Source organism: Anoplopoma fimbria, chromosome 8, assembly GCF_027596085.1.
Source record: "Anoplopoma fimbria isolate UVic2021 breed Golden Eagle Sablefish chromosome 8, Afim_UVic_2022, whole genome shotgun sequence".
NCBI classification, from domain to species: domain Eukaryota; kingdom Metazoa; phylum Chordata; class Actinopteri; order Perciformes; family Anoplopomatidae; genus Anoplopoma; species Anoplopoma fimbria.
Genome location: NC_072456.1, coordinates 5,559,544 through 5,573,483, shown reverse-complemented (window position 1 = coordinate 5,573,483; position 13,940 = coordinate 5,559,544). Strand labels below are relative to the sequence as shown.

Genomic DNA, 13,940 nt, shown 5'->3' with positions numbered 1-13,940 from the left:
ACCAACTTGATCAAACCCTTCCTACTCACATGTAGTCAAAAGGCCACAGGTCCATAGTGACGTTGGCGTCCATCTTGACGACCTCCACCGTAGCGATGGGCTCTCCCTCGAATTCGCTGCTGGCCCCGTAGGGCCCCCGGGGGCCTCGTGAGCCTCTGGGGCTGCCATCGTCCCGGATGTGGTTTAGCTCGCAGTTCTCCTTGATCATTTTGATGCACGTGTCGCTGATATCGGTTATGGTGACTTTGACGGCGTTACGGAGGTGCTTCGCCCACTGGAGGCCCATAATCCCTGAGAGAGAGCAAACATACAGAGGTTTAATGTTAAAGCGACGGACTGGGAACAATTTATCGACAAATACTTCCATGGCATCATGTAAATTAGGATAATCTGTTTCTTGCACATCAATTTTAAATAAAGACAGTTATATTTGACATATTTCTAATGTTTCTATTTCATATACAGGATTCTTGACTTGTAGTGCTTGTTCCTTTGTCATTTCTCTTATAATGTTCATTGTGAACATTATTCACCGTAACATCCTTTCATATTGAAAACCTATTCTGTAATTAACCACATGCTGATTCTGATGTGTTTAAACTTGATAATCAATCCTGATCCTGATCAGTCTCAGATTCATGTTTTAAACTAAGCCTGCGACAAAAGTATTTTCACTTTTCTCAATAATCAATTACTCTTTCGCTTTTTAAAATGACAGAAATGAGTGGGAAAAAATGTCAATGGAAATTCCCAAAATTGTACATATTGTACTGTAAATATACAGATTTATTGCCTGGTCCGAAGTACAGTCTAAAAAACAAAGACAAATAGTTTACTATCAACGACGACTAAAAAAAGCAGGAAATATTCACATGTGAGAAACTCAAACTGGGGATGTTTTTTTAACTCTAAGTTTAAAAAAAGATGATTGACTGATTGACTAATCCCTTTGTTTCTTTCAAATTAATTGAATAAACAAATACAACTGTAAAACAATATCGCCACGGTGATGGGTGAATGTGTGACAATGTCATATGAGCTTTTAATTGGTGTTTTTCTGCTGGATGGTCCCCTAACAGTAGCTAACTGGGTTACACCAAACGGTTCTGGGTTAAACCAGGAGGTGGCAGCAGAGCGTCGTAATGAAGGTGTTTCATGGTGACCAGTGGAACAGCTCCTCATACCAGAGCCCGTCTACGAAGAGCCTGGGCACTCCCTATACGCCCCATTGTACCGATTTTGGTTGTAGTTCCATGAGACATCCACTGGGGGTGATCGCGGGCGAGTCCAGATTGAATGGGAGTCTATCGGGCTAAACGGCTAATTATGCCTCTTTCACCTGCTTGTCGTTGAAATATCGCAAATTTTATTGTAGATTCCGCAAGTTCAATATAGATTATGGTTCAAAAGTCAAATGAGTGAGTACTTATGTCCTTTCGATTTCTTACAGTTTGGGCCGTTGTTGGCCGTATACGCTAGCATTCTGCTAATGAATGCTGATTGGTCAGGGACGGACTTGCGACTGATTACGACCAGAGACCCCTCTTGACGGCATCTGAAGCTGAAGCGCATCGGAAACATTATCTTAAGGAGGACTTTCCGTCGAAGTTATTTTTGCGTACTGTATTTATATTATATATATATATATATTATACTATTATATGTTAATAAAAGGAAGTGCCGAAGTGATTCAGAAACTGCCGTAAAGCAGTACCTCTGACAGTGTGACGTCATCGCATTTTTTGAACACCTTTTTAGAACAGATACGTGACCTTAAAAAATGCAATATTCAGCTGAGTTTATTATTTTAGCCCCACCCTTTGATAGCAACTTTCAAATTACTTGACAAAAAATTACATCGTGAGAAAAGTGGATTCTGAGGATAAAACCCCGTTGGCTCCCATTCATTCTGGACTCGCCTACGAGCGCCCCGCATGGTCAAAGATTATTACTGCAACCAGTCCGGAAACCCGGAACTAACCCGCGAGTGCCAGTTCTCCTCATATTAGACATTCTCTGCTCATACCGACACTCAGCTGACGGTAGCTGCTCAGAGTGTAAACACATTTACTCTGTATGTCAATGTGTTTAAGATAATGCCCATTATATCTTAATATGTTTATTTGATGAGAAGGTGCAGCCATAAAAATGTGGCATATTGAGTTTGAATATTTATCTCAGTGTTGCATTATCATAGGCTATTATATCTTCAAGGAGAAAAAAATAGATAATTTTCTAACCAACGATTTGAGAGAAAATATTAGGAGAAAATATGATGAGTCATGCTTGAGTTCTTTAAGATGTTGCTGAAGGTTTTCCATTCCTGTGAAACGACAGTACAGGCTGGGAGCATTGCTGTATGAAGGGTTTTTGGTCACTGTTATTGAATATTTTTGTGATATATCTTTTTTTTAACCATTGCACCTTGTAGATCATCACTGCGCACTCGTGTGCTCTTTTCTTATTGTTTGAAATACGTTTCGCTTCCCAGATGAGTTACTGTTCTGGGAAATCCGAATATGAATGTCTTCCGACTTTACCGAACAAGGCTACCTTAACTTTTCTCATAATTATGAAATCTGGATCTCGTAATCTCATATTTTGAGTCCTTATCTTGTTATCACAATACAGTAACGCACAATTTATAAGTTGAGTCACCACTGTTCATGAGTTATGATTCAGTTTTATCAGATGTGGCTTTAGGTGAAAGATCAAAAAAGCTTTCTCAACGCGTCAATATTTCAGTCGGACGGGAAGGTGCAGCCATAATAATGTGCTATCTTGGATGTGAATATTTCACTCAATGGGGCCTCATGTTATGCGAGAAGAAGAAAACAAAAACAGCTGCATACTCAACATCATCTTGAGAGAGAATAAAATCACATTTGACGAGTCATGTTTTAGTGTTATCAGACGTGGCTGTAGGATTTCATTCCCAGGAAACGAAAGTCAAGGAACAAAAGATTTTATAAACAAGTGCCACGCCTCCACAATCTGCTTCCACATGATTGTGAACATTTAAAGCTGCGTGCTCAACAACGTCATGTCATTTATATGCCAGCGAAGACAAAGCAGCAGCAAAAACCAACCCTAACTTAGAGAACTACAGAGTTGAGGAAACAGCTGAATGATGAGGTGAGTAGCTGTTTCTGCGTTTCATATTTTTGTTGGAGTAAATAATTAGTATCATTATGATTTATTTAATAGATCACTGTGTCCTAGAGCCAAACATTATTAACAATATGGATCTTCAAGTCATTGATGATGTATTCAAACTCTGCTGTTCAGTCTGATTTTGGGTCCTTCCTTTTCCAATCCCTCCTTTCTTTCTTCAGGCAAGACTACTTTAATATCTCCTATGTTTCTTCCTTCTTCCCTTTCAGTCAGCGCCACAGGGTTAAAAATAATATTTTCCTTATTATTATTCCTTATTTTTAACAATTATTAATGATCAGTTTTATTTCAGTTTGATCCCAGACTTTCTGGAATATAATTCTGGTGGAGAAATGCTACCATACCTCCTCCATTTCTCTTACTTGTTCTCCTCTGTGGCTCACACGTTCCTTTCCTTTCTTCCTTATGTGCCTCCCCTTCCTTACCTCTTTCAGCCTTCTTTTCTTTCTCCCTTCTTTCCTTCTGCCCCCCCTCTCTTCCTGCCTTACACTGTTTCTTCCTTCCTCACAGGCATCATGCCATCTTTCTTTACCAATGTATTTATTTATTGCACACTTCTTTCACCTTTTGTGTTTTCGTTCAGCCTTTGTTTATCCTTGCCCTCTCTGGTTTTATATTTTTAAGTTTTCATACCATTCCTTTCCTCCATTGTCCCATTTCCTTAATTCCTTCCTCTCTGTCCACTCATTTGCCTTCCTTATATCCTCATCTTCCTATCCTCTCATACCTCTTTCCTTATCCATTCCTTCTTCCATAACTCCTTTCTTATTTCCTTCCTGTCCGTTCAATGCTCCCTACTCCATTTTTCATTTCCCCCTCCCATCCTTCCTAACTTCCTTACTTTCCCCTTACTTTTCCTTGTTGCCTTTCACATCAAACCATGTTTGTTTGTCACATACACAACCATACACAGTGCGTGTAATTCAATTATTTTGTGCCTAGATCAAGGAAACAACTAACAGATAAAATTATTTCCTTTCCTGGGAATTAAATGCTCTTCCTCCATTTAAATCTTCCTCTCTTCCTCCACATGAAATGAACAGTTATTATCCAAACATAGCACACCGTAGAGCATATTATATTGACCTAGTGATGTGTTTTAATATTTGTCATTTTTACTCTCCATCAGTGCTGCTAAGAGTCAAACAACACTGATGTCAAAACTGGAGGCCCTGCAGTGCCACTTCACCTGGGGTCTGGACCCCAGCAAGACCAAACTCTTACATCTCAGGGACAAGCTGGTGGATATCGGCACGGAGGAGGGTAACAGCTGGCTGGGTTCCATTTACAACCTGCGGGGCTTCATTCAGTACCAGCTCGGGGCCAATGAAGACGCCCAGAGTTTCTTCAAAAAGGCTGCAGAGGCCTTCCGCCAGATGAGAAAAGCAGATGACGGTCCCTGGCTAGTGGTGAACTACGGGAACCTGGCTTGGCTGCACCACCACCTGGGAGACCAAGCAGAGAGCGAGGCTTAACTGTCAAAGGTCAACGCCCTGATGAAGAAATACCCGGCTCCATCTCAGGACGAGCTCCATGCAGAGATCTACGCTGAAAAAGCCTGGACCCAGAGGAACTTCAGCACAGACAGAGAGCTGGTTGCAGATTACTTCCAGAAAGCCATCAGGATGCAGCCGGACATGGTGGAGTGGAACACCAGTCACGTCATAGGGTTAGTGAGTGCTTTTAAGCACAGCAACACAGGGCTGGAGGCCGACATCTTGGAGAAAATGAGAGCCGCCAAGGAACAGGATCCAGAGGACTTGTACCTCGCTGCTTTCTACCTTGAGCAACGTGCAAAGAAAGGAGAAGTAGTTCAGTATGAAGCACGTGAGTTAGCCGGGAAGATTATGAGAAATCCCGTCAGCAGCTACAGTGGTATGAAAGCAATACTATGTGTTTACAGAAACTACGTATCTGTTGATGACGCCATTGATTTGGCAGAGCAGGCTCTGAAAAACCATCCAGATGAGCGTTATCTGAAGAGATGTGTTGCACTCTGTCTCAAATGGAAAATCCTTTTTTTCAGCGACAATCGCCCAAAGCAAAGCACTGTTGACAGAGCGATCGTTCTCCACAAGGAGGTGATTTCTCTTTACCCTAATTCTTCGCTTATGAAAAAAGTAGACCTCGCAAATATGTACGCAAAGTCCAATCACAGCCAGGCTAAAGCTCAGCAGATGTACCAGGAACTGCTAAAAAGTGATCTGGAACCGGCAGAGAAACAGCTGCTGTACAACAACTACGCAAAATATTTAAACTTTGATCTACAGGATCGCAACAAGTCAGTACAATATCACATGAAGGCGGCAGCGATACCGCTAAAATCCTTCTATCGTGGGAACAGCATCAAAGTTCTGGAGAAGATTAAAAGTAGAAGCAGCAACCAAATGTGTAAAGAAATAGAGGTGTTTCTGGAAAACCTTCAAGAGCCATAGTGGGTTTGAACTCCTACTTGTCTTAAATCTGTAAAAAAATTAAAGGTATTGCATTACCTTAAAAAAACTGTAAATACTTATTAATTGAGCTTTATCCTTTAAAGGGAGGTTGTCTGCCAGTTTTTACACTTAAGTAGTTAATGGAAGACAAAGGCTTTAATAAAAATAATATCTAAAAATCTATATATCTTTCTGAATAAGTAAACTCAATTAGCATGACAGGCTGAGCCATTCAATAACGCTGGTCTTTTGAATAACATCCACTGTGGACATGTCTAAATGTCATTACCATAATTCAAAATCACTTGTTTATTACATTAGATTTGTATGAGATGTTCTTTTTATTATATTCCTGTTGTGTGTTTCTCTCCTCTAAGCACATTATTTTTAAGTTTATGTAAGAACATAAGGCACTATATTAAATCGAGTAGTGTATGGAAATATAAAATTATGTAATAATGTTATAGTTAATTTGATGGAGCCTGTAACAGCCAGATGCAACTGATTGTATGTATCGAAAGTATTTCAAACTGTGTATCAGTAGTACTGAGTATTGCCTACTTATACTATTAAATATACCATGATTTTCAAGTTGTATTTTTTTTTGCTGGTTACTATACAAGAAATTCTTGAATCTTGCAGTACTCTACACAGGGCGCTGGTGGATGTAAATCAAACTACAGCTCTTGAATGCTACTGCCATATTGAATATAATATTTCAGTTAAACCGAACCCTGTTAGTGTAAAAGTGGCCCTATTATGCTTTTCCACTTTTTCCCTCTCCTTTAGTGTGTTATTTTTTATACAAGTGAAAGGTCCGTAGAGAGTAAAACCTGAAGTCCTCGCCTAAAAGGAGTTACCCTCCCCCTCAGAATCACTGCTCCTGAGCTGTGTCTAAACACTTTAAGTAATTTCAATTTAAAAATGAAAGAGTTGATGGTTCCAGTCAACAAAGAAGGATCTTAACACTATTTTTAACATTACATCTGAAAATGAAATGTAAAAAAAATGGAATGCTATCAATTCATTAATGCAATTTCAGATACAGTTAATCAGATTCAAGCTGCTATTACTGCAGTATTTTCAGATTGTTATCTTATACTTGTCTTATATTCGTAAAAAAACAAAGTCACGTTCAACATCAAACCAACAACGTGTTCGTCCACCTCTCAGTACTGACTGACTTCCTGTCTGTGCCTTCTAGCTCCAAGCCCATTGGTTCATACTGGAGACGTACATCTTTAAAAAAACCTCACAAATATAACGCTGCATTAAAAAAAAGGTTCAGTAATTTCCTTGGACAGCTGGTCAATGTACTTTTTATCAAAAAAACTGTAGGAAATAGTGCATTTATTGGGTAATAAGGGAACATGTTACAAGTTCTTGCAGACTAAAGGCTAATTAACTGTCTTCTAAACTATTTTCTGAAAGTATTAATACATGACTGCATATAATAATCTGACCAATAAGCTAAATCAATCACCAACTTGATCAAACCCTTCCTACTCACATGTAGTCAAAAGGCCACAGGTGCATAGTGACGTTGGCGTCCATCTTGACGACCTCCACCGTAGCGATGGGCGCTCCCTCGACTTCGCTGCTGGCCCCGTCGGGCCCCCGGGGGCCTCGTGAGCCTCTGGGGCTGCCATCGACCCGGATGTGGTTTAGCTCGCAGTTCTCCTTGATCATTTTGATGCACGTGTCGCTGATATCGGTTATGGTGACTTTGACGGCGTTTCGGAGGTGCTTCGCCCACTGGAGGCCCATAATCCCTGAGAGAGAGCAAACATACAGAGGTTTAATGTTAAAGCGACGGACTGGGAACAATTTATCGACAAATACTTCCATGGCATCATGTAAATTAGGATAATCTGCTTCTTGCACATCGATTTTAATTTTAAGACAGTTATATTTGACATAATTCTAATTGTTTCTATTTCATATATAAGATTCTTGACTTGCAGTGCTTGTTCCTTTGTCATTTCTCTTATAATGTTTATGGTGAACATTATTCACCGTAACATCCTTTCATATTGAAAACCTATTCTGTAATTAACCACATGCTGATTCTGATGTGTTTAAACTTGATAATCAATCCTGATCAGTCTCAGATTCATGTTTTAAACTAAGGCTGCGACAAAAGTATTTTCACTTTTCTCAATAATCAGTTACTCTTTTGCTCCTTAAATTTCAGAAATGAATAGGAAAAAAATGTCAAAGTCAATTTCCAAAATATAATATATTGTACTATACATATACAGATTACTTGCCTGGTCCGAACTACAGTCTAAAAAGCAAAGACAAATAGTTTACTTTCAAGGACGACTAAAAAAAGCAGGAAATAGTCTCATGTGAGAAAATTAAACTGGTGATTATTTCTGTTTAAAAAATGTTGATTGACTGATTGACTAATCCCTTTGTTTCAGCTCCAAACTCAGCCAATAGCTTAAAATAATTCGTCTTATTAACAGATTTTTGAAACAGTATATCACTCCACTATAATTAAATTTGTGGTGGAAATGGATGAAATGATCTCTTAACAGCTTAAGTCTTTTTCATTTTATGAAACAGGTTTAATTACTGCAAAACCCAGCTGTCATTTGTGTCACAGTAGGTTTGAGTACAGCCCTAACTGTGACACGGGAGATGCGAAAAAGTGGAGGAACATCAGACAACCTGCACAAACTTAAGCATGAGATTTTACATATAAAAAGCAGCCCCCATTTTGCTAAAACTATTTTTTCCAAAACGCACTTCAAAATAAGATTTAAAAAAAGAGATGTTTTGTGGTATTACCTTTTGGATTTAACGCTGTTCCCACCGTGCAAATTTAAATATATAAATATAATCTGTGCAATCCATTGTGCAATACTAACAATCATTCTGTCTGTTTATATAATATTTTAGTTATTGTTGATTTTAATGTTTTTTTACTTATTTATTATTCTCTACTGTGTAATTTCTTATATTTGTTTTGATCTTGTTTTTTTACTTCTGTCTCTTTTTGCACTATCCTCTCTGCTGCTGTAATCCTGTAAATGTCCCCGCTATGGGACTAATAAAGGATTATCTTATTTTATCTTTTCTTCACAGTCTCACCTGTGGCCCCAAAAGCATCCAGACACTCGAGAGGGTTTCTCTCCTCCGCCAGAACCGCAAGGGAACAAAACACCAGCTGCCTGAAACACACAAACAAGCTCTGCTTTAATGGATGATCATAATCAGAGTTTTCACAACGCTGTAAAGCAAAAAAAGCTGCATGTGTATTTTTGTAAGGCATCATGTCTCATGCGCGTGCCGACCTGTTGGTCTTCATCTTGCGGTTGAAGTAGGTGTCGCTCTTCTGAGGGGTGGTGTGGTTTGGGAGGAGCTGGACGTTGGTTCCAAGTTCTTTCATGATTTCATATGCCTGACCAGACGGAGCTGCCGGACACATTTAACACATTAAGTTCAGGCAGAAAGAGTTTTGTTTCATACAGTAAGGATAACGTAATCGCTTGGGAATAAAAACTCAAACTGGGACCGGGAACAAGAGGACCACTGAGGCAGGACCTGGAATAAGAGATCTAAAGCATGTGATTATAATATGAGCTTTTTATCAAAGGGCAAGAAGGAGACAGTGGCAGTGTAGATGTTGAAACACCTGCACAAATCTAATGGCTGTCTCTTATAGGATGGAATGTTCTGGTTTATGCCACAGCACATATGTGAAGTAAACATTTTTGTTTTCATTTATTTTTAAACATTGTTTCCTTGCAAGTTTGGTGATTTCTATGATATATATATATATCATGAAGCAACATGGCATTGGCTGGAGATATGCAAGGAGTTTGAATGATCTGGGCGTTAAAGCCAGCAAGGGAAGGTCCAACAAAGACACAATAAAGAGCTGCATTATGGGAAGTGTAGGATCCAGTATTTTTGGAGCTTTACCCAAAAAGGGGGACTAAATGTGTGCTTCAAATAATTTTTAATCTGTCTCTTGCGAGTCCCAACGTCGCCCCAAGTCCACCCAATGGAGCACGTCGTGCCGAGATGGTATCAGTGCTTATTACCCGGCTCCTCAAACGGGACGTCTGAGCTCCCGGAGTAGCTGGCTTCCGTCTCTCCTTTGTTGACGTGTCGCTTCAGGTGGCTGATCATGTCCGTCTTGCGGGCGATGGTCACAGAACACACCACACAGTGGTAGTGAGCCACGTGTCTGCCCGATGCCTGGACACAAAGTGTCGGTCAAAGGATTTTAAATTTAGAGGTGAAAGAAGAAAATAACTGCTGATACTTAATTGTATTGCCAAGTGGCAGGAGGAATAAGGGAAGTGGCCATCAATTGATTAATTACTGATTCAAAATTTGCACCCAATTACCTCTGAAACTCTTAAGTAACTAGGTAACTAAAGGTGCACTCAGTAGAGTGCAGATCTCCGCCAGGGGCAACAACCACTGCAGTATTGTGTGAGTGAATGAATAAAACCAACAACTGGCTAACCCCTCTTCAGACACCAATGGGCTGCTAGGCGTTCAAACTCAAAAACAAGCAGCGATGTATGCAGGCAATTTACTGCGAGTAATGGCGCAAGACATTTCATACAATTTTGCCAAAACAAAACCGAGCTCACAAAGGTGTCTGCTCGGTCTGCTCATTTACATAAAAAAAAAAAAAAGAAATTACAGAACTCTTAACATAAAGAGCCACTATGAGTTAGGTGAGAAGTATAAAGTGATGGACATGAATGAGTCGATCTGTGGTGTTGCAGTTTCAAGCCACCGTGTTTCTATTGTTCCAAACTGAAGGGAACTTGAGCCGCAGACAGTTCGTGTGTCTTAGTTCTCACCTGATCTCCGCTGAGGCTGGGCTTCAGGTTTCTGCAGGGCAGGTGGCAGATGCACATTCTCTGGCCTGTTAAAGGTCAAAGGGTCAAATGTCAACTACAAGGAATTACGACTTGATGATTTCCTGAGACCAAGATATCAGATGTCACTTTCGCACAAATGTTATGTATGTTTCTGGAAATCATTAAAGTTTCTTTGCTTTGTTTACTTTTTCAGATATTCCAGACCTGGGCAAACACTTAACAATATATGGTGATGTTTTTCGTGAGCTGTTATCTGTTCTAAAATCTATGGAAATAAAAAATGAAAAACTGCCAATGGAATTACATTCAGAACAATGTGAAACAATTAAAAGCACAAAATACAATAAATATATTTTTACTCGATATTTCAACACTAACTGCCACTGACAGAATTTGTTGGATACAGGTGTTGTTAATTGTCGTTCTCTTTTTTTTTTTTAAAACAGAAAATGTACAAAACCTTTGGACAACAGTGTTCTTGCAACTTTGTGTCAAAAATGTTTGTGTTTGTCTCTTTCCTATTTCCACATGACAATGTCCTCATACAAATAGCCAGCTCCATGTAGAAGAACTGGACTGGCCTGTAGAGAGCAATGACTCCAACCCCATCCAACATCTCTGGGATGCCGACTGTGAGCCAGACCTGATTACATTCCTACCTTCAAACTCCACATAGACTTTCCAGTGGAGGTTCTGCAGATGTCGGCGGAGCTTGTGGCTGTAGCAGGCTTTAAACTTCTCCTCAGGACACAGAGGACACGATTTACGTCCCGCTGAGGAGCGAAAACACAAAATCAATAAGCAGGGCTGCTTGATTTTTTGCTCTATGAATGTCAAATAACTGTATCCAATTCTTCTTTATGTTACCTGATTTCTTTTATAAAAATAAGATAAACAGGGGAAAAGAGAGGGATGATGCAGATTATTGGAGAACTGAACTTACCACCATTGAGGTCAACCAGCACCTCTAGTCCCTCCAATTTAGTTTGGATGGAGATGTGTCTCTCTGTTTGTAGAAAAGGACAATATTTGAGGTTTTGAGTCAGAAAACCTCCATAATGTTTTAGTTCATGACAATAAAGTTTCATCCTTAATGTCAGTGAATATAGATGCTATGAAGCCATCACTGAAGTCAACCAATCAAATCACAAGAAGAGCTTTTATTAATTCACCAGGTGTTGTGGTTGAGGGTTTGGCATCGTTGTCTTCAGCAGATTCAGTCTTCACTGCCTGTTCTGCAGGTTGGTCACCAACTGACGGTGCATCTCCACAATCTCCACCTTCACAGACAGACGGAAAGGGAAAGAAAATGTTTCTTTTAGCTATTTCAATTATTTCTTTGAGTGCACCAGCTGGAATTGGGAGGTACACTGTTCATAAAAAAAAAAACAGACATACTAATTAATGCGAATGCAACAGCGACACCACGACAGGCTCCAGATATGGGAGAGAATAACAGAAAAGGAAAACAGCTCTATAGTCGTTGGAAGCGTTAAAGATGTTCAAAAACTATTTAAGAATATGTTAACGAAACAAGTATCCAAAATGTTTTATGTAAACCGGCTAAAACAGTATACTCTAAAAAATTGTTACAAGTAAAGGTCATGGATAAACGTTTTAAATAGTTACCGAAAAGTAATGTAAAAACAGTTGAAATAGTAAGCAAAAACCGTAATGTTTGCTTAAAGTTAGCTACAAGTAATGGATAAACAGTTGAAATAGTTATCCAGCTCACTTAACTGACCTTTTAACAGATCGTTGCCATAGTAACAGAGTTATCCCTTCAGGTTTAGCCAGGGGGGAGAGGGGGTAACCATTAGTTACATGGATAACATTCCTCCCCAAACTATTATTAATGCAACAGACCATCTAAGACCAGTCTAAGGCCAAGACTATAGTCTTAAACTATGTATGCATGTCAACTTCTGAGTCTCATTTGTCTCATGCCCTCAGTATTTCTAATATACTTATGATATATAACGCTAGGCCTATATTATATGTCTTATATAGTTGCTACAGATATGACCCCACTCTTTGTTGACACAACATAAATTGTAACCAAACAGCACATTCTCGTAATCTCTATATCGTGCCATCCTCTTAAATGTATCTAACGCTAATTGAGTGGAGTTGTTTTCTCTGTTCTGGAACCAGAACCAACGTCTTGGGCCACAACGGCTCGCTGGACATCCACCCGTCAATAAGAGGATAACAACCGGACAGCTGATGTCCAAACTGAGCGGTCCTGGAGTGCAGCTCCATGATGAGACCGTGTCATCGTAAACTGTAGTACAACCCCAAACCCACACTCTAACGAGGCCTCTGCGAAGAGACACACTATTGGAAGTTATTGTTAACGACAACAGGTTAGCTCATGTTAGCTCCAGCGCCTTTGACGCTGTTATTGTTGACTGTTTAGGTCCTATGGCGGAGCTCCGTGGTGAGGCCCTCGTTTAGTTAAGCAGTTACAAACTCAGATTCTCTGTGAATTCACTGCACAGCACTGATGATGACTGTGCTTTAGTTTATTCTCCACTTTACGGTCCAAAATTTGGCGTTCAAACAACAAACGGGCGCAGCTTACTTACGTTTGATATCGACGTCCTCCTGGTGAAGCTGAGCAGCGTCTGCTTCTTTGAGCTCCGCCATTGCTAACTACAGCAACATACGCAGGATATGTTCTGTCGTACGTGGTTTACGTAAGATGCGCAGGTTGTCAACGTAGATTGCGGTTTGAGTTAACAAAATCGACTCATATACAAAGTTAAAAGGTTCATTTATTTGTCATTTTACAACATAGGTTTCGACAATGAAATATAAGTTGAAGCAAAAACTACACACACATGCATCATACAGTAGCCTTGATATACATGCTTAGATTAGAATAAAATAAATATCAAAATAAAACCGTTTATAGATAAAATAAACTTTCAAATCAATTGATTATACAAATACAACTGTACAACAATATCGCCACGGTGATGGGTGAATGTGTGAAAATCTCATATGAGCTTTTAATTGGTGTTTTTCTGCTGGATGGTCCCCTAACAGTAACTAACTGGGTTACACCAAACGGTTCCAGTCAACAAAGAAGGATCTTAACACTATTTTTAAAATTAGATCTGAAAATGAAATGGAAAAAAAATGGAATGCTATCAATTCATTAATGCAATTTCAGATACAGTTAATCAGATTCAAGCTGCTATTACTGCAGTATTTTCAGATTGTTATCTTATATTTGTCTTGTGCTATCTTGGATGTGAATATTTCACTCAGTGGGGCCTCATGTTATGCGAGAAGAAGTATCGCACAACTTATAAGTTGAGTCACCTCTGTTGATGAGTTATGCCTCAGTTTTATCAGATGTGGCTTTAGGTTTTCAATCGTGGGAAACGAAAGTGAAAGCTCAAAAAAGCTTTCTCAACGCGTCAATATTTCAGTCGGACGGGAAGGTGCAGCCATAATAATGTGCTATCTT

At 39.5% G+C, this 13,940-nt stretch overlaps 1 protein-coding gene and 1 pseudogene across 2 annotated transcripts; one reads left to right on the top strand and one right to left on the bottom strand.

Annotated features, from left to right (window-relative positions):
- Nucleotides 1-167: 167 nt before the first annotated feature.
- Nucleotides 168-13,156, bottom strand: LOC129095111 (TRMT1-like protein). 2 transcript variants are annotated; one of them, XM_054603488.1, is made up of 10 exons: nt 13,051-13,156; nt 11,635-11,742; nt 11,406-11,468; nt 11,122-11,235; nt 10,442-10,506; nt 9,665-9,821; nt 8,912-9,032; nt 8,709-8,788; nt 7,120-7,381; nt 168-291 (listed from the first exon to the last, which is right to left on the bottom strand). In XM_054603488.1, exons 1-10 carry the CDS (start codon nt 13,109-13,111, stop codon nt 255-257), a joined length of 1,068 nt encoding a protein of 355 aa, XP_054459463.1. In that variant the 5' UTR covers nt 13,112-13,156; the 3' UTR covers nt 168-254. The 2 variants fall into 2 exon arrangements, with proteins under 2 accessions (XP_054459463.1, XP_054459464.1); XM_054603489.1 differs by lacking the exon at nt 168-291 and adding an exon at nt 4,866-4,955.
- Nucleotides 3,029-6,200, top strand: LOC129095109 (interferon-induced protein with tetratricopeptide repeats 1B-like; annotated as a pseudogene).
- Nucleotides 13,157-13,940: the final 784 nt, after the last annotated feature.

Excerpts from the sequence above, each read along its gene's own strand:
- LOC129095111 (XM_054603488.1), bottom strand. The coding sequence starts at position 13,111 with ATGGCGGAGCTCAAAGAAGCAGACGCTGCTCAGCTTCACCAGGAGGAC. Across the intron at positions 11,743-13,050 it reads GGAGGACGTCGATATCAAAC|GTGGAGATTGTGGAGATGCA; the intron begins GTAAGTAAGCTG and ends CTGTCTGTGAAG. Across the intron at positions 8,789-8,911 it reads CGCAAGATGAAGACCAACAG|GCAGCTGGTGTTTTGTTCCC; the intron begins GTCGGCACGCGC and ends TGTGTGTTTCAG.